Source organism: Hibiscus syriacus, unplaced genomic scaffold, assembly GCF_006381635.1.
Source record: "Hibiscus syriacus cultivar Baekdansim isolate YM2019G1 unplaced genomic scaffold, ASM638163v2 tig00110882_pilon, whole genome shotgun sequence".
Lineage (NCBI taxonomy): Eukaryota > Viridiplantae > Streptophyta > Magnoliopsida > Malvales > Malvaceae > Hibiscus > Hibiscus syriacus.
Window position 1 is genome coordinate 989,190 of NW_024062896.1, and position 22,708 is coordinate 1,011,897.

The following is a 22,708-nucleotide window of genomic DNA, read 5'->3' on the forward strand; positions in this document are numbered from 1 at the left end:
AAAAAACATCAATACATCTGTCTAAACGATGTAATGTACCTTACGAGCCATGTGAGAGTTATTTATCTGAGAATTCTGACCCGACTCCATAAATGAAATTGGGATATGTTGCTCTATGAGCCTATTCACATAACCAAGGCTGAATTGATTTCACAAGGTAAAGTTGTTTTGATTATTTACTTGGACTGAGAGAGAATTCTGATAAAGTATTGGATTTAATTGGTATTTTTAAAGAAACGGTGGATTAAATTGTAAAATTTCAAAGTTGGCAGACCATTTTAAGAGTGGATTAAATTGTAAAATTTCAAAGTTGGTAGACCATTTTAAGAAGTGCAGGAAATTTAGTGACTAAACTCATAATTTTACCATTTTCTTTAAGAGTTAATATAAACCCCATTTCCCCGTATATTTATGCAGAAATACACTCATAATTCCTATCCCGGTCAACAACTTTCAACTTCGATCTACTCGCCGTCCGACCTCCGATCGACGAGCCGAAACCACCTTTGATCTACTCGTCGTCGCCGTTCGTCGTTAATTTTAGTCGGAAGTGTCATCGGTAATAACTCGATTTCAATTGGTTTTTCGTCGATTCATGACGATCCGATGATCCGTTTACGACACCTCCTGCACCATCGTGTTCCTTGCATCGTTCCGAGTCTGCCGGTGTCATCCTTGGTCTCCGTCGACGGCGGCGCGTGATGAGGTGAAGCGGTCAAAGTTTCCGATTTGTTGAAATCGAGCTCTCCGTCGTTCAAAATTATAAACCAAGCTTTGTAAGTATCTCGGAATCGCTCAAAATAATTTTTAAGAATTTTTCCGTGATTTTTAGGCAGCCGGAAGGGGGGGCCCGCGCCTCCACTGCACGTGGGGATGGTCCAAATGACCGGTTTGATCGGTCTTGGAGCAGATTTGACCGGTTTGATCGGTTACAACCCCAACCCGACCCGTTAACCCGACCGGACCCGTTGATCCGACCCGTTGACCCGTTGATCGGCATTGACCACTGTTGACCAAAACCTTGACGGGCATTAAACGACCTTTGACTTTGACCGAGTATACCTATCCTGACATTTTTCGACTTTCCAAATCCGATTCCGTAGTCCGTTTTTCAAAATTCGGACCCAAAGGCCTCGAAATTGGCAGTCAAACCCGTTGACTTTGATTTTGACTGAAAATTTCAAATTTCCTAAAAGTCATATTTTATGCTTTCGACATCCTGAATCCGAATCCAAAGTCCGTTTTGCCAAATTCGAACCCGATAAGCTGTTTTTCACTGATTTATCACCAAATTCGATCCGTTTATCGTAATTAAACTCCGTTTTTTATATAATTTATGTTGATATGTATCTGATGAATTATTGGAAGTTGAATTGAATATCAAAGGCGTTCGAATGGAATTTTTATGGTCGATCAGTATTGCACGAAAATCGAGGTAATACTTTACTACCTCTTTATGCTTTATGGAACATGTGAATATTGGTAAATGCATGATTAAGATAATGTTGGTCTCCTTTGTGTAGTTAATTACTTTCTACACTCGATCTGAATACGATAAAAGGGTTCAGTAATTGATTATGGTTCAGATGATTTTTATAAGAAATTGAGGGATTGTTAGAATTAACTTACAAGTTCTGTGCTTAGTGATAAAGAAAGCAACATGGATTTGTAACTTATAGTTTATTTCATCAAAGGTTAAATGTTAAAGGTACTTGGATGGAAAATTATGATAATACTCCGGTAGGGTAAAATTACGAAAATACCCTTAAGTGTAAGATGTCAAGAATTGTCCCTGGAAGTTGATTAATAACTCTGAAAGGATATTGATATGATAAAACTACAGATGTGCTTAAGAAATGCTAGATTTTCCTTACGAAATACGGATAACTGGATTTTAACCCCTAGAGGGTTTGTGCAAGATATTAGAATTCTATTAAGGAATCATTTCAAGATAAGAGAATGTCCGGGAAAGCAATTGATCATAGGATCTCTAAATTATAATTATTTTCGTTAAGAGCTAATATTGAAACTATCTGGTTAAGAAATTACGAAAATGCCCTTGAGGGGTAAAATAGTCCGAGTTAACCCTGAATAAGAAAATACTTTGAGGATTCATACTTAACTAGATTAAGTACGGATTTGATTGTTAAGATCCTGACTTAGTTCAGGAAAATTCCTGATATTTCGTTTGTAAAATCTGAGAAGACACTTGACCCAGAATATCCGAGTTAGAGTAAACTTGAAGAACAATTTGTTGGGGTGCTCTGTTGTCAGAATTGTTCGAAAGGAGTGAAATAAATGATAAGATTGAATTTAATAGTAAGATCGGACGGAAGGAAAGGATTGAAATACGCTGAATCTGTAAGATAACCAAAATACCCCTGTAATGTAAATGACTCAAGAATATCACCAAGCTCAGGAATGATTGAATATCCTCGAGCTCTGAAAATGAATGGAATAAAACTGAACATCAAAATTACCAAATACCCTTATGGCCTATATTAAGTAAATGTCTTGGATTAATTAAGGAATCCAAATAAGCATAGGTGTTAGACTACCTTTAGAAGTTATGGAATAACTTAAGTGAGCTGATCAACCGTAATGATATCAGTACCTGAACGACATAGGTATCAGTTGAAGGTGTTCATCTTCTCAAGTATGGTTCGATGATAATTTGGAAGTACTCAGCTCAGCTCAACTTTAAATCGCATTCGTAATAAGAAATGGATATTCATTAGACAAATCAACCACGAAGACCAAATTGAATTGAACAGAAGTACAATATGTATCTGAAATTCAGAACGTTGGATTACCCTGGAAAACTCAGAAGTAACTGGAATGGACTTGACTACTAAATGAATTAAGTCACCTTAGGACTATGTAAGTGAATGAGTCTGGAAACGTTAATGAACATACATGATGTAATGTTCTTATGGATCATGAACTACAAATCAAGCACGTCAACATTTCATGATATAGTGATAGCGTGAAAATGAAATAAAGACATTGGAAGATATATTCAGTGATGATTCCGAAGTGATCTATGGATAAGAATTTTTGGTATTAAAGTGTAAATACCCTGGAAGGACAACGAATGACCAGTCGATAAGTATTAGTTATGGGAATTATCATCTAAGAGTTGTTCGATAATCCGATTAATCGACATAGATTGTAAATGTCATGAACCTTTAATTCTTCCTTATCAGCTCAAGTCTCATTCTGAATAACTGATGATTCCTTCAGTTATTGATCTCTTCCAACAGTGACTTTAAATTCCAACATTCTATCGACATACTGAAGATATGTGTTTTTCTGTTTGATAAGATTATCCAGTACCTCTGAATAATATCTGTAAACTCTTGTGTTCCCTAATTATATAAATATTTTATCTGATTTCTGACTTGAATTCTGTTATAATACCTGAATTCTGTTCTGATTTCTGATATGGATTCTGTTATGATATCTGATCTGAATTCTGTTTTGATTTCTGATATCTCTGTTTACCGACGGAGAAATGTTTTATCTGGGGGGTTATTGTGGAGGAAGATTATCTGCAGGCTTCTCGCTGTGTGCTCAGGGCTTTACTGGTTGTGCGGGTGTGGTTCCAGGGAACCTACACAAACAGATTGTGAAAGGATGATGGTGTTATATATATGTTTTAAAATAAAAATGTATCTTTTTATTGGTTTTATGGGAACACACTAAATAACCTATTATGATCTCCTGAACCTAAACATCCGAAATATTTCTGAACTAAAAGCTCATTATCCATACCACCTGAAATATAGTAGGATCTCTGCTCAACATAAAGGTCTGTAAATATATGGATCATTAAGGAAATATGTGTTTATCTGTATCTGCATGTTCTTCAGCATCATCTAGTAGTTCTGTATTACTGAGCTTTCCGAAGCTCACTCTATTACTCAACATTACAGGTTAAAAGAATTGTACCAGTGCAGCTATCTACTTCAGTAAGGGAGTTATTCCGACGTTGTGTTGCAGAGTATGGTACATTGACTATGGGGCATGTAATGTATTTTGTTTTATACGATGAAAATATGTTTTATTTTAAATATAGACAAATGATTTTAAAGTTACATGTTCTGTAAAAAGTTTTAAATTTTCTGCTATTTTTATAGTGGGTCGCTCGGTGACCCTAATGTGACAACCTAGATCGGATCGGGTTACCCGTATCGGTCTGGGGGGTTACAGATCTAATGGGATGAGCCATTAAGTTCCTTAGCAAGGTCAGGGGTTCGAATCCTGACATTTGCGAATGGATCAAACTGGGTTTGGAGGATCGCCCTCACTTCTACAGTACATGATTTAGATTAGTCGGTCAATAGATCAGATACCAATGATTAATTCAAAATAAAATAACAATGTTATCTGTGGGTCGCTCCGGTGACCCTAATGTGACAACCTAGATCGGATCGGGTTACCCGTATCGGTCTGGGGGGTTACAGATCTAATGGGATGAGCCATTAAGTTCCTTTAGCAAGGTCAGGGGTTCGAATCCTGACATTTGCGAATGGATCAAACTGGGTTTGGAGGATCGCCCTCACTTCTACAGTACATGATTTAGATTAGTCGGTCAATAGATCAGATACCAATGATAATTCAAATAAAATAACAATGTTATCTAGTTGTGCTGCACTAAACACAGAACAATTAAATTAAACAAGTCTGTAGAAAATAAAACGCCATTAAACAAAGAAATAGAAACGGAACTGGCCTTTCCTCCTCCTCACACCACTGCAGTGAAATCTATGAACATAACCGACAGGGAAAGAAAATGAAAGATAGAGCTTACTAGCAGAGCCAAAAACACACCAACTACGGGGATCAATCTATTGTATGTTCTTCGAGGCTTGCACTTTAACACATCTAAGAGCCTCCTCCACCCAGAATCGATCTTCAGAACCCAAACTCTTGTTGGCTGCTAGAAGACGGGAAGTCGTATTCCCCTCCCGGTCGAGGTGATCGGAAGGAACATGCATGAAAAGACGCAATTCTTTCTCTACGCGCCTCCCAACTCATATCAACTTAGTCTTATTTGAAATCTTATATTCTGTCTTGATATATGGAATATTGAACAAGATGTGGGGGCACTCAACCCAAATCCGACGGTTTCCACCTGACCCGATCGGGTCGGATTTTTAAAAAATCGAGTTACCCCTCTATATAATTTTTTATAATTAAGTCACTGTTTTTATTGAATAAAAATATTTTTTATTATTTCGAATCGGGTTTTTAAGTCATATATTCGGGTCGGGTTTTTAAGTCATATATTTAAGTCGAGTCGAATCTCAGGTGGAGGCTCTCTTGTTCTCGAGTCGGGTGGATCAAAAACCTGACCCATACCCATCCCTAATCTCTATACTATTTAATGGCTAGGGGTAAAATCTCATTAATATAGGTGAATCAAAATTAACGACATAAAATCAAAATAAAAACAAAATTTAATATTAATTATGATCTTACAAAAGATAATTAAACAATTAAAATAAAAACACAAAAAATAGATGAGATAATAAATTGGTAGTTTATTTTTGTATTATTGCATCATATGTCCCAAAACTATAATCCTTATTTTAAATTAGTATTTAAAATTTTGAATATTCCAATTTCCCCCTTAAACTACGACTCTCATTCTAAATTAGTCCTTAAACTTTTGAACATTCTAATTTAATCCTTAAACTATGACCCTCTTTTTAAATTGGTCTCCAAACTTTTGAACATTCCAATTTCATCCCCCAAATTCATCCAAATATATAATTTATGGATGAAATTGAAATGTTTAAAAGATTGAGAGTAATTTAGATTGATAGTCATAGTTTAGGAATTAAATTGGACTATTTAAAAGTTTAGGGACCAATATAAAATAAGGATCATACTTTTAGGATATGTGAAGCAATTAGCTCTTTATTTTTATAAAATATGAAAGAAGAACGTCCCAGCAAAGTCTACGTGGATTGTATTGATTGGTGGAGATGACAACCTTTGCGTCAAACAAATGAGCTAAAAAATGAGGAAAAAATACATATAAAAAACAAAAAGTTTGCAAATGATATGGATAAATCCATAAAGAAACCAATTAAACAAGTAGAAACAGTCTTAAATTTGGTGAAGCTCAGGTAAAATTTATTAATTAGCAGTTAAATTTTCCCTCCTCGAGAAAAGAAGAGATCAGTTTTCTCTTTCCCTTTCCCTCGCGAAGTTTCTCTCAACTCGGTATTGATACCTTCTTCTTCTTCTTATCATATCTTATTAGATAGAAATGCTCGCTTTTAGGAAGTTCCTGGATTTGATTTTTTGGTTGGAGAGAAAGGAATTTCACGGAAAAATAATTTGAATTTCTTTTCATTTTGTTTTGTGATGATTGAAATAGGGATTAATTTTTGAGCATGATGCTTTGTTTGAACGAGTAAAGTTCTATTCTCTTGGATACAGAGTATATAAATTTCTGTGATAATTTTACTTCTTTTTTAGTCTGTACAGCTTCACTTGATCTCGTGCGTGTATGCCTTTTATTTTGTTTCATTACACATTAGATGCTTTGCTTTCTTTTTACCTCTTATTAGATTATTGATTTTGGAAGTGCCTGGATTCGATTGTTTTATTACAAATTAAATGCTTTAAAAGAGAAAGGATACTCGATTAAGAAGATGTAGTTATTAATTTTCTATTGAATATTGTTCTATGGTGATTAGGTAGATCAAAATGATGAGGCTGCGAACATATGCTGGTCTCAGTTTTGTATTGACACTAGCAGTTATATACCACGCGTTCAACAGTAGAGGCCAGTTTTATCCTGCTACGGTTTATTTATCGACCTCTAAGATCAGCTCGGTGTTGCTTCTCAACATGGGCCTTGTAGTTATGTGTGTCTTGTGGCAATTAACGAAACGAGTATTCCTTGGGTCTCTTCGTGAAGTTGAGGTTGAACGGTTGAATGAGCAGTCATGGAGAGAGGTCATGGAGATCCTCTTTGCAATTACCATCTTTCGGCAGGAATTCTCTTCATTTCTTGCAATGGTTACAGCTTTATTGTTAATCAAGGCTTTGCATTGGTTGGCACAGAAGAGGGTGGAGTACATTGAAACGACCCCTTCTGTTCCAAAGTTAGCTCATGTTCGAATAGTTTCGTTTCTGGGTTTTCTTCTTCTTCTAGATTCTCTGTTTTTATACAGTTCAATCAAATTTCTGATCCAAACTCGACAAGCGTCAGTTTCCATCTTCTTTTCATTGAGTAAGTATGTTTCTTTTTGTGACAATCAGTTGATAATGTTCTGAATTCGTTAGTGCTTGTCATGCTTTATGGTTCATCATTCAAAATGCTTTTGTGTTTTAGATTGTTAAATGGATTGGGCGGGATGAGCTCATGGTTTGAAGTCCTACTTTTTCTTTTGTGATTTTGTTAAGGTCCTGATGGAATAAATATGTAAGGACTGCTAGACTATAAAGAGACAGGAAAGAAACACTTTAAATGTCTCTCATGTTGGAAGTTAAATGATAAATGTTGTTGACAGTGTAAAAGTCTACAAATCGTATTATTAAGGTTCCTAGAAGGAAAATGCTTGATAAAAATCCCTGCTAATTTGTTGTACTACAATTTACATAAATATTTGATTATCTAGACCCTACCACCTTGTTTCTCACTAGTGCTATGTGTGCATCATCATATTTTCCAGTTTATATGTTTCTGCCGAATTCTTATTTGCTTGTTTGGGTTGTAGGTACATGATACTGGCACTACTACAGTGTCAACTTTTGTAAAATATATTTTCTATGTAAGTGACATGCTTATGGAAGGACAATGGGAGAAAAAGGCTGTATATACCTTCTACTTGGAGCTCATCCGGGATTTACTTCACTTATCTATGTATCTGTGCTTCTTTCTTGTGATTTCATGTAAGCTATTTATTTTTACTTCCTGCGTGATCACATACATATGTTAGATTTTCCTTGTGCATAATTTTAATGGAAAGCTTGATTGGGCACTGCAAGATCTTTAAGAAATAATGTATAACTAAAGAATGGACATAGAAGGATAAATGTATATAAAAGAGCCACAAAACTTAAAAAAGGACCCTTTTCTCTTCACCAAAGTCTCAGATCTCTTTAATTGTATCTTATGATTGATTCATGGTATGGTTGTTGATCTTGATTGGTGTCTGCAGGAACTATGGTGTACCTTTGCACTTAATACGGGAGCTTTATGAGACATTAGGAACTTTAAAATTCGGGTTGCTGATTACTTGCGCTATAGAAAGATCACTTCAAATATGAATGAAAGATTCCCAGATGCAACCCTGAAGAACTCACTGCGTGAGTTGGAGTTTTTCTTTTATGATTTTTTAAAATAGAATCTTTCAGTTGCATTGTGGTTTTCTATTCTTGATTCTTATTTCTTAACTGTGTACTGATTGTATGAACAGAAGTGATGCAACCTGTATTATATGTCGTGAAGAGATGACCTCGGCGAAGAAGTTAATCTGTGGACATCTTTTTCATGTACACTGCCTTCGATCATGGCTGGAGAGGCAGCATACTGTCCTACCTGCAGAGCACTGGTTGTACCATCTGAAAACGGAACAAGTTCATCTGGAGGGCAACATGGAGCTCGGTCAGATGATCGTCAACAAGGTAATCTCATTGTAACATCATCTATGATAATATGAACTCATTCTTTTGATCACTTTTATTTTCTTGACAAATCTGTACTGGTGTATGCCAATTGTTCTGCTTTTGATTTTGAGATGATATGATGCATGAATAAATTGCCCTACTTTCTGAAAGTTTGCTGTTTTCTTCTAGGTATCAGGTAAAGCTATCTTTGAGGTCTTTAAAAATTTTCCATTTGTTATTAGTTTAAGATCCAGTTATTTTTGTTGCTATTACTTGTGCCTTGTTGATCTGCACTTAAGCTAGCTTAGGCATGTTCTTCCTAAATAATGTGTGAAAATGCAGAATCTGCACAGGTGTTACACATGCATAGTATGTGTTGCATTACTTGAAGGCTTTTCCTCCCCAACCCCATCTTGAATTTTATTCATGTTTGTCTCAATTTTTTGGGGATAACCTGTTCCCTATCCCACCTATTATGCGATATATATGATTTATATCACATAAAAGCTCATAAGCTGATTTGAGTTGCAAAGAATTTTGGATGTAGATTTTAAGTATTACTTTGGTTGCGGTATTACTCTCTTACAATTTTGCAGCTAATGAAACTGACTTCATGGTCTGAAAAAGGGCTAACTGTTTATGGTGGAACAGGGTCCGGCACAAGTTCTGCCACACAGGGTCCTGGTGTTGAGGTGGCCACTGATAATTTGACCCACCATCAGGCCAGGCTTCAGGCTGCTGCTGCTGCTGCATCAATATATGAAAAATCCTACGTTTATCCTTCTGCAAACACTCTAGTTTGGTAGATGGTTTTATCCTTTTAATTTTTCATATCTGTCGATGACATTTGCAGTTTCCTTATTTTGCTAGCCTTATAATCTCACCTCTTTCTCCTTGTATTTTTTTACCATGTGTCTGTTACTTTGCGTTAATTATCAATTATTGCAATCTCAAAAAATTTCTTTAAATCTGAGGACCAGAGAAAAGAAATAGGGATGTCCCATTGAGACCTAATTTCTTTTGCTTCTAGTTGTGCAAAAGTGTGTGTGCGCGTGTGAGATCATTTTTGAAGTGGCAACACTTTTCTTCTCTAATTACTTACCGACTTAATTATGAGATCTTAAATATAGATATAAAAGAAAAGGTAATCAATCACATTGAGACCTTTACATGGGTTGAGAAGTGAAATGTATAGCCTAGAGAAAAGGAGCACTTTAAACACATGCAGATAACAGAATATGTTGAATTTGTGTGCTAATTTTTTACATCTGATATGCGTTCTAATTCTTATATTAATTCACTTGTTTTTACAAGATCTGGCTGCAAGTTCAATTGGATTGGTTTGCTAATATGAAATGGCAATCCATTACAATTTTGTGCATGGTACATGCAGGTCTGCAGGAAATGCTGTACTTCCCAGGGGTTCTGCTCCATTAGGCGATCCCATGAAGGTGGAATCTAGTGTGGAAAGCACATCCATTGGACAACAACAGTTTGCCATTCCTGGTGGACAGGCAAACTTAACCTTTCCGCAATTCCCACAATATGTTTTGTTCCCATCCAGTTACCTGGTGCCAATGGAAACTCAGGAGAAGGGTCAGGGAGTAATCAGAATATTTCAGATTCCCAGCTGGAGGCTCAGAAGAAGATCATCCAGCAGCAGATTGAGGTATTATTTTTGTAATGTACTTGTACCATTCTTGCTTTCTCTATATAATTGTGTTTAAATATTTTGGAAAATATTCTCATATTTCTTGTGCCCTACCAACGAATATACAGATATTAGAAAACTTTGTATATCCATAACATTTCGGGATCAAGGCGAAAGACTTGGAGTGCATGGCTTACATGGAATGCATCATGGCATGACACTTTGATATACATCTATCATGACTAGTTTCTGGATAACGACCATTTAGTTGCAATAGGATTGAGAGCTTCATTTTTTTGTTGTTGTTTCTTCCCCTTGTATGAAGCTTCTTCTTTTATAGTCAAAATACTGTCAACATTTAACACTAAAAATTATAAATCAACTCAAACTGTTCCAATTTATCGCTTTTTTTCCCAACTTTTTTCCTCAATAGGTGTTGCAGCATCAACTCCAAATACTGCAGATGCAGAAGCCAAAAACTGAGGAAAGCTCGGACGTCAGTTTCATAGCGGCATCAGATTGTAAAGGAAAGGCTGTTGAATCTTCTTCTTCTGAGGAATGAAGCCAGCTTATCTGAATTAGTGTAGTAATCTTAACACAACACATAGAGATTATTACATGCTTCGGAATTTTACTCATAACTCAAGTGTCAGGTTACCTCTTTCCTTTTGTTTTATCTTTCTAGCTTGTCATACCAACGCTTTAACCTTTCTTTCGACATTGCATTATCCTTTTAGGACAATCATTATCGTTTATCAAATGAGTTTGAAAGGAGCTTCTAAATCAGAAAAAAAAAATAGATGCTCATTAATCTAAGTTCTGGGAATTAAAAAATTTCAACCTCTTCATTGTAATCTATTAATGTCTGTTGGGTATTGTTAGCTGGACAGGCAGACAATGTGGCTGGTCGAGGCTTTAGGTACAATTTGTTTCCGAAGCACAATGTGAAGTAGGGAGAAGAACACTCTTTTTACTACTGAGGTCATTCAATGGGTTCACGTCGACGTACATTTTAAAAATGAAGAATTTGAATGGAACATATTAATCGTACTCACATATCTCTCGAAATTAAATCCGTTGGCAACTCATCCTTAACTACCAAACCTAGACTCCTTTATTCAAGTGAAGGGCTCTTCTTCTCTTCAGTTTCATGAATGAGGGTATTTCTCTGATATGCTAATTTTACACTGATACATGCTTATTTAGTCTTAACAAAGAATGTAAAGACTGTATTCTCAAAACAATAACGACACATGAAGTGAATATTGATATATATTTCTCTTGAATATTTACATATTTCTCTGATTCTAAGTTTAAATCTATACTATATCGTTTGTATCTAATATTTTAATATCAATAATTATGTAATCGAATGAGACAGAAATGCTAATAATATATTTTATAGTAATATTTTCATACCAGTTACGACCTTTTCTGGTAATTCTTTACCGAAATACAAAACAAGGAGACGACAGACAAAGAGAAGTGGCAAATGGATTTGAGCAAGCCGGTAGAGCAATGTGGCACGATCAAATCTTTCCAGCTTTCACCGACTCTTGTAATCATTTTGTTTCTTTTTGCTGATGCGAAGATGTGGTCTCAACTGAAATGAATATGTTCCATTTGGGGCATCTAATTATCATGCATTCATTTGTGGGCGTATAAATAACATTGGAAAAGCTTACAAATAAGTGTAGAAATGAAGAAATAGGCAAATTCATGAGAGCAAAAAAGCCCTAATTTGATTGAAGAGCAGAGTCTGGCCTGAAAGCCAAGAATGACTTGCCGGCTTCCTTCATCCACAGGCAGTAGGCAGTCTTCTTGGCTTTCTTGACAGCATCTTCTTCCAGCATGTTAATCCTCTTTACTTATAAGGAATTTTCATACCGGGACGATAAGTACAATAATGCTATAATTGTGCAAGAGATTGCTCATTCCTTAGTGATTCTATTCGTAGAAAATTTGTCATTCATTTCATGGCATTGTTTGTATCAGTGATATACGTACTTGGTGGCTGCAATTGTTGGTTTGCTTTTGCATCTGACTGCAATTATCTTTTAATCAGATGACTTCCTAAATGCTGATTACCCAAATGCTTCAGTTAAAATTTTTTATTTGAGATTTGAGAATCGGCTCATGATGCTATACTATATGTTCTTGCAAGGATTAAGGACCATGAATCTCTTTCTTCAATACTGACCTTTGATTTTAATCGTCTCTTAAACAACTTGAGGCATGCCGATATCATGTCGGATGTATGTAATGAAATCAAAGCTACTGGAACTACTTAGAGCAAGTGAACTTATTCTAGTCATGAATGACCTTTGTAGGCAATCCATGCAACAAGGTGCAGTTTCATTCCCTGTGTTACTTAGACTCGAGATGCCCCTATGTTACTCGAGTCTGGATGCAGGTGTGTTCAATTTCTTTTAAAGGTTTATTCATGTATTTGAGTCGTATCTCTTCGTCCCATGTCTGAATATGTTGAACATGGGTGTTAAACACGATTCTTCGGGGGGAAATGAAAAGAAATGGTGGTCGAAGCAACATAGTTCATTCCTGCAAGAGACTGAAATGAATGAGCTTCGGCTTTCTGTTGTTTTCATTAAATACAATTGTGTCAAGATACTGAAAATTAGGTTTTTCAGATGTTGCAAATCAATTTTTTCTCATAAAATTCGGGGTTGAAACTATTTGTACTACATTTAATTAGATGACTTACAGTTACAGGATGACTGGTGCCTAGAAAGTAATTGGCATAATTGCAAGCCTACATCAACAAATTCAATCTCAAGCGTTCAAGAACAATCAGCTTTTGCAGACAGCTTGATAGGCTGTTCATATTGCAGACAGTATTCGATTCGTTTCAAAGATTTTATAATTTTAAGTGTGCTTTTCTGCCCTCTAGCTATGCTCTGATTTTATTCATAATGGTAGTTTCTGAATGAATAGAAATTGTGTTAACTGAGTCTTTTCTTTCTAAATGAAACAATGAGGTTTTGATTAAAGTTTGAAAATATTTGAAAAATAGAGAAAAATAAGGTTACTTCTAAATATTTGAATGCATGTTTTGATCCACATTAAAGCTTTAGAATGGCCCTAGGGATGAGCTCTGTTATTTATCTTCTAAAGATTGCTGGTTCATTTAATGTTTGAAGGTAATGTCTTAATGGGGTTGGAAGCTTGAATATCTCATCATCATATGTAGTTTGGTAGTAGAGGTTTGTGAGAATTGACAAGTTTTTGCTGGATTCGAATTCCTTGGAAAGAATATATGCATGTATATGTAAATATAGACATGCAGGTTCATACGCATATATCATACATGTAATCTATTGGATATATATAGACATGTAGGTTCATACGCATACATCATAAATGTAATCTATTGGATATTTAGACAGGCAGGTTCATACGCATACATCATACATGTAATCTATTGGATATATAGACATGCAGGTTCATATGCATCATGAAAATTGAGCATCTCTTCTGATATAATTGCACAGGGGAAGACAGTACATTGTATTTCATGCCTGTCTGATTTTCTTGCAGTATTTATGACCCCCCAAGTTGTCGCAATTCTTCCACAAGTCTATCCAAATCTTTCATGGAGCTGGCCCCCATGACTCACTGCTTCCCGAGCCTTCTCTTTCAGATCCTTCGCCTTCGCCTTCATTCCTCCATTCTCAGCCATCGCCTCGGCTATGGCGTGGCCTAGTTCTTCAGAGTCGGGAACTGAGTCCGCACCCGCAGACACCCTAACACCCACACCCATATCATCCACCAAGAGTATAGTGTTCACATACTGATCAGCTTCCATAGGCCAAGCCAATATCATGACTCCACCCACTATTGCTTCCGAAACCGAGTTCCACCCACAATGACTCAGGAATCCACCCACTGCTTTGTGGTTCAGTATCAATACTTGGGGTGCCCACCCTTTTATCACCAACCCCTGACCTGCAATTCGCTCCTCGAATCCATCTGGTACAACTCCATACCCTTCTTCCTGTTGTCGGGTTGTACCCGGTTTCACCACCCAGATAAAACGGGTTCCACTCTTTTCAAGGCCGTTAGCCAAGGCTTCCATTTGTTCCTTTCTCAATAGCTTCTGACTCCCAAAGCAAACATAAAGAACCGAACCATCAGGGCATCGATCGAGCCAAGTTAAGACCTGATCATTTTGTTCAGAACCAGAATTGCTCCGGCCTGATACTTCAAGGCCTGTCAAACTCAATGGTCCGATGGTGAAAACACGATTATGACCTATATGTGTCTTCAAACATTGAACATTTTCAGCTTCCAAAGCATCAAAGGAATTCAAAACACAACCCCAGCTCTTTGTATTTGCAATAGATCCATCTTTCACAAACTCCGAATCTGGATCTGATCGTTTATACAGCTTAAACAATGATGGCAAATGTTCCTGCTTGAAGATGGGGGACCGGGGGAGATGACCAAACTCAACTTCACTCAAAGACCTAACTTTTTCAACATTGTTCCAAAGATAATCAAAGATGGAGACCAGCAAAGTAGAGATAGAGAAGAAAGCAATCCTGGGGATCTGTAAGCGAGTTGCAAGGTGCTGAGTCCAACCGAGGAAGAAATCGGAGATGAGAGCAACAGGAGGATTAGAGTGAGAGTAGAACCAGTTGAGTAAAGGATCATGAAGTTTGCCTAAAGCAGCCATGATGGGGAAGTTTCCAGTGTTGCCGAGGTCTTTAACATGTTCGACACCTGGTGGGATGAGAGGGTGAGAAGGGAAAGGGAGAACGAGGGGGGTGATGGAAGAAGGGTGAGAAGAGAGGAGAGGGGAGAGGAAAGAGAGGTTTTTAGGGGTGACTAAGATGGTGATGGTTAAGCCTCGGAGAGCAAGTTGATGGGTAAGGTCCAGAAGGGCAAGCATGTGGCCTTGAGCAGGGTATGGGAACACCAAGATGTGAGGGTTGGCTCGGGTGGCCATGGTGGATGGCTTGATCGTCCACAGACGAAGAGAGAGGGTGGCTTAGGTGAAAGAAGAAAGGAGATGAACCGCTGAGTTGTTTAGTATTGACCACTGAAGGTGTAAAGCCTTTAAAAGACTAAAGACTTCATCAATGGAGTCTGTGTCGTTGGATGTGCGTGAAGGTACGACAAGAATATGTAATTAGTATGCATGTCCAAAATTTGATTTTGTTAAATATGTCCATTAATATTTTGACGTAATTACTGTCCAAAACATTATTGACTACACACTTGAACATACGTAAAACATTGGATTAAAAAAATGGCTTCCTATAGAAAAATGTCAAAAATTATATTTTTTTTCAGTTTAGGTGTTTAAATTTTTTTCTTTCGACGTAATAGATATCTAATATTTTTAATATTATTATTTTAAGTGATTGATCTAATACTGTTGTTAATTTTTTTTTTTCAAATCAATTAATCAGTATTTAAAACGTGATCTAATTTTTAATTTCCTTCTATTTGAAAAAAAATTAATTAAAAAAATTAATAATTTATTCCTTTCGGTATTTGGAAAATGTGCATTCCTTTCGTATTTAAATGAACTTTTTTTTTAACTGATAAATACTTCAGTTTTCAAATTTTTAAAAATTGTATTAATATAAAAACTCATTGAATTTTGCCCACATCTTGAGTCCAAAAGCTTCACGACCACACACATTCGACCATAATTTGAAGGAATAACTGGTTGTAGGGACAGAAAGGATAATTGAATTCTTCCCCTAAATTATATTCGTATTACTTTTATCATAATTATTACTTTTGGAACTCATTGATACCGATTACACGGCAAAACAAGATAGACATAAATTCCGAATTTAGTTACTTATTTACTTTTATAGTTCTATTTTGATTGTTTAATTATTTTTTTAAAATTAAATTTAACGTTATATTTTAATCGTTTATTGTAAAAAAAATTAACGGTAATATTAATGTGTCATCATAAAATAATTTTGTATCATTGTTAAGAATTTTTTTACATAAGTGGTTTTATTTATTCTCAACGACTAGTGAGTAAAACGAAAATAAAATGTAACTTTAAATATAATTCTACAAAATAATTAAATGATTAAAACGAAATTATATAAATAAATAGGTGATTAAATACATAGTTTATACTTTTATATATATATATAGGGCTGCAAATGAGACGAGACAGATCGCGAGCTACTCGAGATCGACTCGATCAAGGCTCGATAAATACTCGGATCGTATGGATTCGACTCGAGCTCGAGCTCGACTCGATTTCTTAACGAGCCGAAATGAGCTACTTGATATTCGACTCGAAAAGCTCGTGAGCAGCTCGAAAAAAATTTATATTTTTAAAAATTACATTATAAAAAAATTATTAAAAATATATTATTGATATTAAAAATTCTATAATACAACTATTCTCAAATTTTATTTTTTTTAATTAAGCAACCCAAGTCCAATTGTTTCATTGTATATTACTAAAAGAAAATTAAAAGCTCATTTAATTAAGCACATGTTATCCTAAACCTAAACCCTAAACCCTAAACCTTAATCTCTAAATCTCAAACCCTAAACCATAAATATTAAACCCTAAGTCCTAAAACCTAAGCCCTTAATATAATTATGTGATAGGGTTTTAAAAGAAAAATAAAAGCTCATTTAATTAAGCACATATTAGATTACACCCTAAACCTAAACCCTAAAGTTTAAACTCTAATCTTTAAACCTAAACCCCAAACCATAAACACTAAGCCCTGAGTCTTAAACCCTAAACTCTTAATCTAATTATGTGACAGGGTACTAAAAGAAAAATAAAAGCTCATTTAATTAAGCACATGTTAGATTACACCCTAAACTCTAAACTCTAAATTATAAACCCTAAACTATAAACCATAAGCCCTAAACCTTAAACACTTAATCTGATTATGTGATAGGGGTTAAGTTATGCACATGAAGGTAACATACAAATTATGCAAAATTGTTGAGTTAATCGATTGACGGAATCAGCCAAGAGGGGGTGAATTGGTAATTAAAATTTTGGTGGAAGCTTTTGCAGAAAATTGAAAATAATTGCACAGCGATTTAGAGTGGTTCAACTTTATCAACCAAAGTCTACGTCCACTACCTTAGCTATCCACACTAAGGATTTTCCAACAAATTCACTAATTTATTCTTTCTTTTGAGGTCAAAGAGATAACCTTATAATTCCCTCAAGAATATACCACAATTCTTGAGAACACTCTTTTCTCAAAGAGAATATTACAAATTTGCAAACTTACAAGAAAAACCTCACAAGGCAAATATGTTTGCACAATTCTAGAACAAAGAAAGAACACTCAAGAATAAATACAATTGAGCACAATAAGTGTTCTTGAAAGCAAAATGAATATTGAATGAAAAATAGGCTTGAAATGCTCAAACTTGAGATTTGATGTTTTCTCTTTGATTCTCTCTTGATTCTAGTTGCTTGATGTTTCTTGTTTTTTATCAATGGCTTCTAAGCTTGTTTAAATACACCTTGAATTACTTCTGAACGTTGGGGATGATTAGTGGAGTCAATAGAGCCGTTTAAGTGTGAAAACAATTAATTAATACAGTTGGGAGCGTCAGTGCATCGATGCATACCCATGGTGCATCGGTGCATCAGTGTAAAATTCAAATATTTTGACCGTTAGAACCTTAGTACATTGGTGCACTAAGAGTGCATCGATGCATCAAGTGCAATCGATGTTTCAAAATAGCCAGAGTGCATCGTTGCATGGCTGGTGCATTAAATGCATTCGATGTTCTTTATAAATTTCTCAGTGCATCGGTGCATGGTGTGCATCGATGCATGGAATGCATTCGATGTTCAATTTAATTCATGGTGCATCGATGCATGGATTGGTGCATCGGTACATCACTCTGAAAAATTGATTTTAGGCTTGATTTTGGTTCAAAATACTTTGTGAAAATTGTTTCAAAAATAGTTAAAGTACAAATCACAATTTTACACATTTAGTAAGGATTAAAATTGTTTTTGAAAGACTTGGAGTAATAGTTTGATATTCGATTAATTTGAATCGAATATACTTAGAAAAATCATTTGTAAAATCTTAAAATTCATTTAAACTTAATTTGTTATATCGAAATATCAAAATGTTTTCAACAATCTCCCCATTTTTGATATAACAAAACATTTGTGTTATTTTAAGATTTTCTAAAATTTGAAATAAGTTTTGAAAGATTACTCCCCCTTACTAACACAATTTTCCCCTTTTAAAATCATTTCAACACTTAACATTTATCCCCCTTTTTGTTAAATCAAAAAGCCTCAAAACGTTTTAAACCAAACTTATTTATATTAGGCTGTTAAGATCACAATCAAAAGAGAGTTTAGCCGTTAGTTTCATAATCAATATTCATAATCATAAATGGATAATTGGTCATAATGCTACTATGATGATGCAAAAATTAATAATCATTAAGCTCAAAAAGAAATTTCAAACCAAACTAATATATATTAAGTAAAATTCATAAAACAACCAAATCATATATCCAAACAAAGTCAAACAAGGTAAACAAAGTTTAACAATAAACGTTCAAGACGATCCTAAAACAAGATCTACTCATCCATAGAAGGATCGGGAGGAGGCGGAGGAAAACGGGCTTGCATCTCAAGCGAGAGATTATCCATGCGTGCAAGCATCTCCCGTTGAAACTCCATCTGTCGAGCTTCCAAAGTGTCTAAATGTTGATTTACTGCTTCGTGAGTAGCAGTCAAGTGTGATTCAATGGAAGCATATCGTAAATCAAATGTCTCCAAGAACGATCGAAAATATGGAGGCATTTGATCCTCTTGTGGAGCGGGTTTCGGTGCAGGCTCGTCATCGGGTACGTGATCATCTATGTCTTGCATAAGCTGTTGGAATTCAGGATCATCGTTATCAGCCGGAGCCGGAGGTGGAGGAGGAGGAGCACGAGAGGAGCTAGGAGCAGCTCGTGAGGAACTAGCTCCCGGAGTTTGCTTGTCGGGTCTAAAAACCCATTGACCGATTACATCGTCTTGTTTCCAGTCTGCTTTCTTTAAGGATGTGAGATTGATTTGATTTTGGAGTGGGATAGGATTATCGAGAGAGACGTCTAGACCAAGTTTGATAAAGAGGTTACTAAGAAGACAACCATAAATCAATGTTTCAACATGTTTTGAAGGAACAATGTTTATGATGTCCACTAGTTGACTGAAAATAATGTGGGGCAGATTTATTTTGATTTTATTTTTGATACAATACATCCACCATAAATCCCTGGCACGAAGTGTGGAGTACCTATCTCCGGATGGTCTAAACCACCAATAGATCATCAAATGGAGAAAACGATCGTGATGAGATCGTAGAGTACTAACACTTGAGTTTGGAACATAGGGATATTCCACATTTTCACTCTCATTATAAACACCACTATCATCTAACCCAAAACAGAAAGCTATAGTCTCGGGGTCAATATTAATATATTGACCTAAGAGATAGGATCTAATGGCTATAGTTCCATATTGGGTTTCATTTTGAATACACACTGCATTGGAATAGAAAATGCGGACCAATTGTTGATAGACTATGGGTTTAAGCTGAAACAGTTTATCAAACTTCCAAGTTTTAAGAATTAGAAGGTATTCGAAGTTAATGTCAACCATGGCTTGAAGCGAAGGAATACGTTCTTCACGAATTCTATAAGTTTGGAAAGAATTTCTGTACCTAGAGTACAGTTCGTCTCTACAACGCTCAGGCATGTTAAAACAAGAACCTAATAGACTAGTAGGTGGTGGAGGAACGGGATTTGGCGGTTGGTTTGAACGAGAACGACTAGACGAAGTTCTAAGACGTTTGGGATTAGACATAATTAAAGGAAACGGAATAAGGAATATTACCTGCAATTTGAAACACATGTATGCACAATCAATCCCAAAACTCAAATGAGTCCTCAATAATTCAAGGTTCTCTAAACCATATCCTAATGGGCATGTTTTGAAAACTATTAAAATATTTGATAATCATAATAATATAGTTTTCATGAAAACAAACACAATTAAATCAAAATTCTTACTAATTATATATATATATTTAAAAATTTCGAAATCCAAAATTTTTTAAAAAATTGTTTGTTTTTAACGAAATTTGTAGTAAAATCTAGTTTAGAACCAACAAACAATCAATGCCCGATATAATGTACATCCTAGAACTAATTAAAACTAGTTCTAAAATCATAAATTTGTAAAATAGAGGTTTTTAGAAAAATACCTTGAAAATTCAGGATTGAAAGGAATGAGGAGTTGTTTTGCACGATTTAATGATTGAAGCAGGTTTGAGAGTTGAAAAGCTTGAAGATTCCGACGAAAAATCATTGATTTTGAGCAAGAATGGAGATTTTAGAGAGAGAGGGACGAACGGCTTTGAGAGAGGGGTTTTTAGGTTTTGAGAAAATGAGGTATTTTAACCCAAAACCCGACGGATGCATCGATGCATGACCCCGTGCATCGATGCACATTCAAGGCGTGCATCGGTGCATCAACATGATGAATCGATGCACATTCAAAGGTATGCATCGATGCATTAAATGCATCGGTGCATGAAGCACAAAAATGTTCAAAAATCTGTTTTAAATACTCAAAATGTTAAATTAATTAGCTCTAGTGGTCTTGTCAACTCATATATTGAAAATTAACCATGTTCAATCGATCAAGTTAATCTCTTAAATAATATTTGAACATAAAATTAATTTTCACCAAATCACATAAACTCCCCCTAACTAATAGCAAAGAATTCAATCAAAAATTTATAAGCATTTTTCATTTATTCTTAAAAGTGCTAAAAACTATTTTAAACACTAAGTGAAGATAGGTCAGTTAAACCTAATTCTCTCCTAAGTGTCCAAAATCTTTCTTTGTCTAAAGGTTTTGTAAAGATATCTGCTAATTGGTGCAAAGTATTAACAAATTCTAGAACTAAATCTTCCTTAGTGACATGGTCACTAATGAAGTGATGTCTCATTTCAATGTGCTTAGTTCTAGAGTGTTGGATGGGATTTTTAGTGAGAAAAATAGCACTAGTATTGTCACACTTGATATGAATGGTACATACTTCAATTCCATAATAAAAAAGTTGTTGTTTCATCCATAAAACTTGTGCACAACAACGATCGGCTGAAATGTATTCTGCTTCAGTGGTAGATAATGCAACACAATTTTATTTCTTTGAAAACTAAGAAATCAACATATTTCCAAGGAATTGGCAAGTACCAGAGGTGCTTTTCCTATCTAATTTGCATCCTCCATAATCTGCATCAGAAAAAGCATGCAAGCTAAAACTAGAGTCTCTAGGATACCAAAGTCCTAAACTATGAGTGTCCTTAAGGTATCTAAAGATTCTCTTAACAGCTAGTAAATGTGATTCCTTAGGACATGATTGAAATCTAGCACATAAGCAAACACTAAACATAATGTATGGTCTACTTGCAGTTAGATAAAGCAACGATCTAATCATTGACCTATATAATTTAACATCTACACATTTACCTCATTCATGTAAGTCAAGCTTTGTTGAAGAGCTCATTGGAGTGTCATGAGGTTTCCCATTTTCCAGTCCAAACTTCTTGAGCATATCTTTGACGTACTTAGCTTGATTGATGAAGATGTCATCTTTTCTTTGCTTGATTTGGAGTCCCAAGAAAAATAAGAGCTCCCCCATCATGCTCATCTCAAACTCACTTTGCATTAGCTTAGAAAATACTTGGCAAAGAACATCATTAGTAGAACCAAATATTATATCATCAACATAAATTTGAACTACTAATAAATCTTTACCTTTATGCTTTAAAAAGAATGTAGTGTCAACCTTCCCTTTTGAAAATCATTTTTCAATTAAAAAATTTGACAATCTTTCATACCAAGCTCTAGGAGTTTGTTTTAAACCATAAAGAGCTTTTGTCAATTTAAGAACATGATCCGGAAATTTTGAATCTTCAAAACCTGGAGGTTGTTCCACATACACTTCTTCCTTTATAAAACCATTTAAAAATGCACTTTTAACATCCATTTGATATAATTTAAATTCATGAAAACATGCAAATGCTAATAACATTCTAATTGCTTCCATCCTAGCTACGGGAGCGTATGTTTCATCATAGTCTATGCCCTCTTCTTGAGTATACCATTGAGCAACAAGTCTAGCCTTGTTTCTCACTATATTACCAGTCTCATCAAGCTTATTCCTAAATACCCATCTAGTACCTATAGTAGATTTATTACTAGGCCTTTCAACTAATTTTCATACTTTACTTCTCTCAAATTGATTTAATTCTTCTTGCATAGCCATAATCCAATGTTCATCATTTAATGCTTCTTTAATATTCTTAGGCTCTATGCATGAAATAAATGCAACATAATTACAAATATTTAAGAGAAGATCGAGT

General features: G+C 35.2%; 1 protein-coding gene and 1 pseudogene across 1 annotated transcript; one reads left to right on the plus strand and one right to left on the minus strand.

The window, feature by feature from the left end:
• Window positions 1–6,114: 6,114 nt before the first annotated feature.
• LOC120144185 lies at window positions 6,115–11,068 on the plus strand (annotated as a pseudogene).
• Window positions 11,069–13,652: 2,584 nt separating this feature from the next.
• On the minus strand, window positions 13,653–15,330 carry LOC120144187 (UDP-glycosyltransferase 89A2-like). The gene has a single exon (XM_039158316.1). It carries the CDS (start codon window positions 15,246–15,248, stop codon window positions 13,878–13,880), a length of 1,371 nt encoding a protein of 456 aa, XP_039014247.1. The 5' UTR covers window positions 15,249–15,330; the 3' UTR covers window positions 13,653–13,877.
• Between the last annotated feature and the right edge of the window lie 7,378 nt (window positions 15,331–22,708).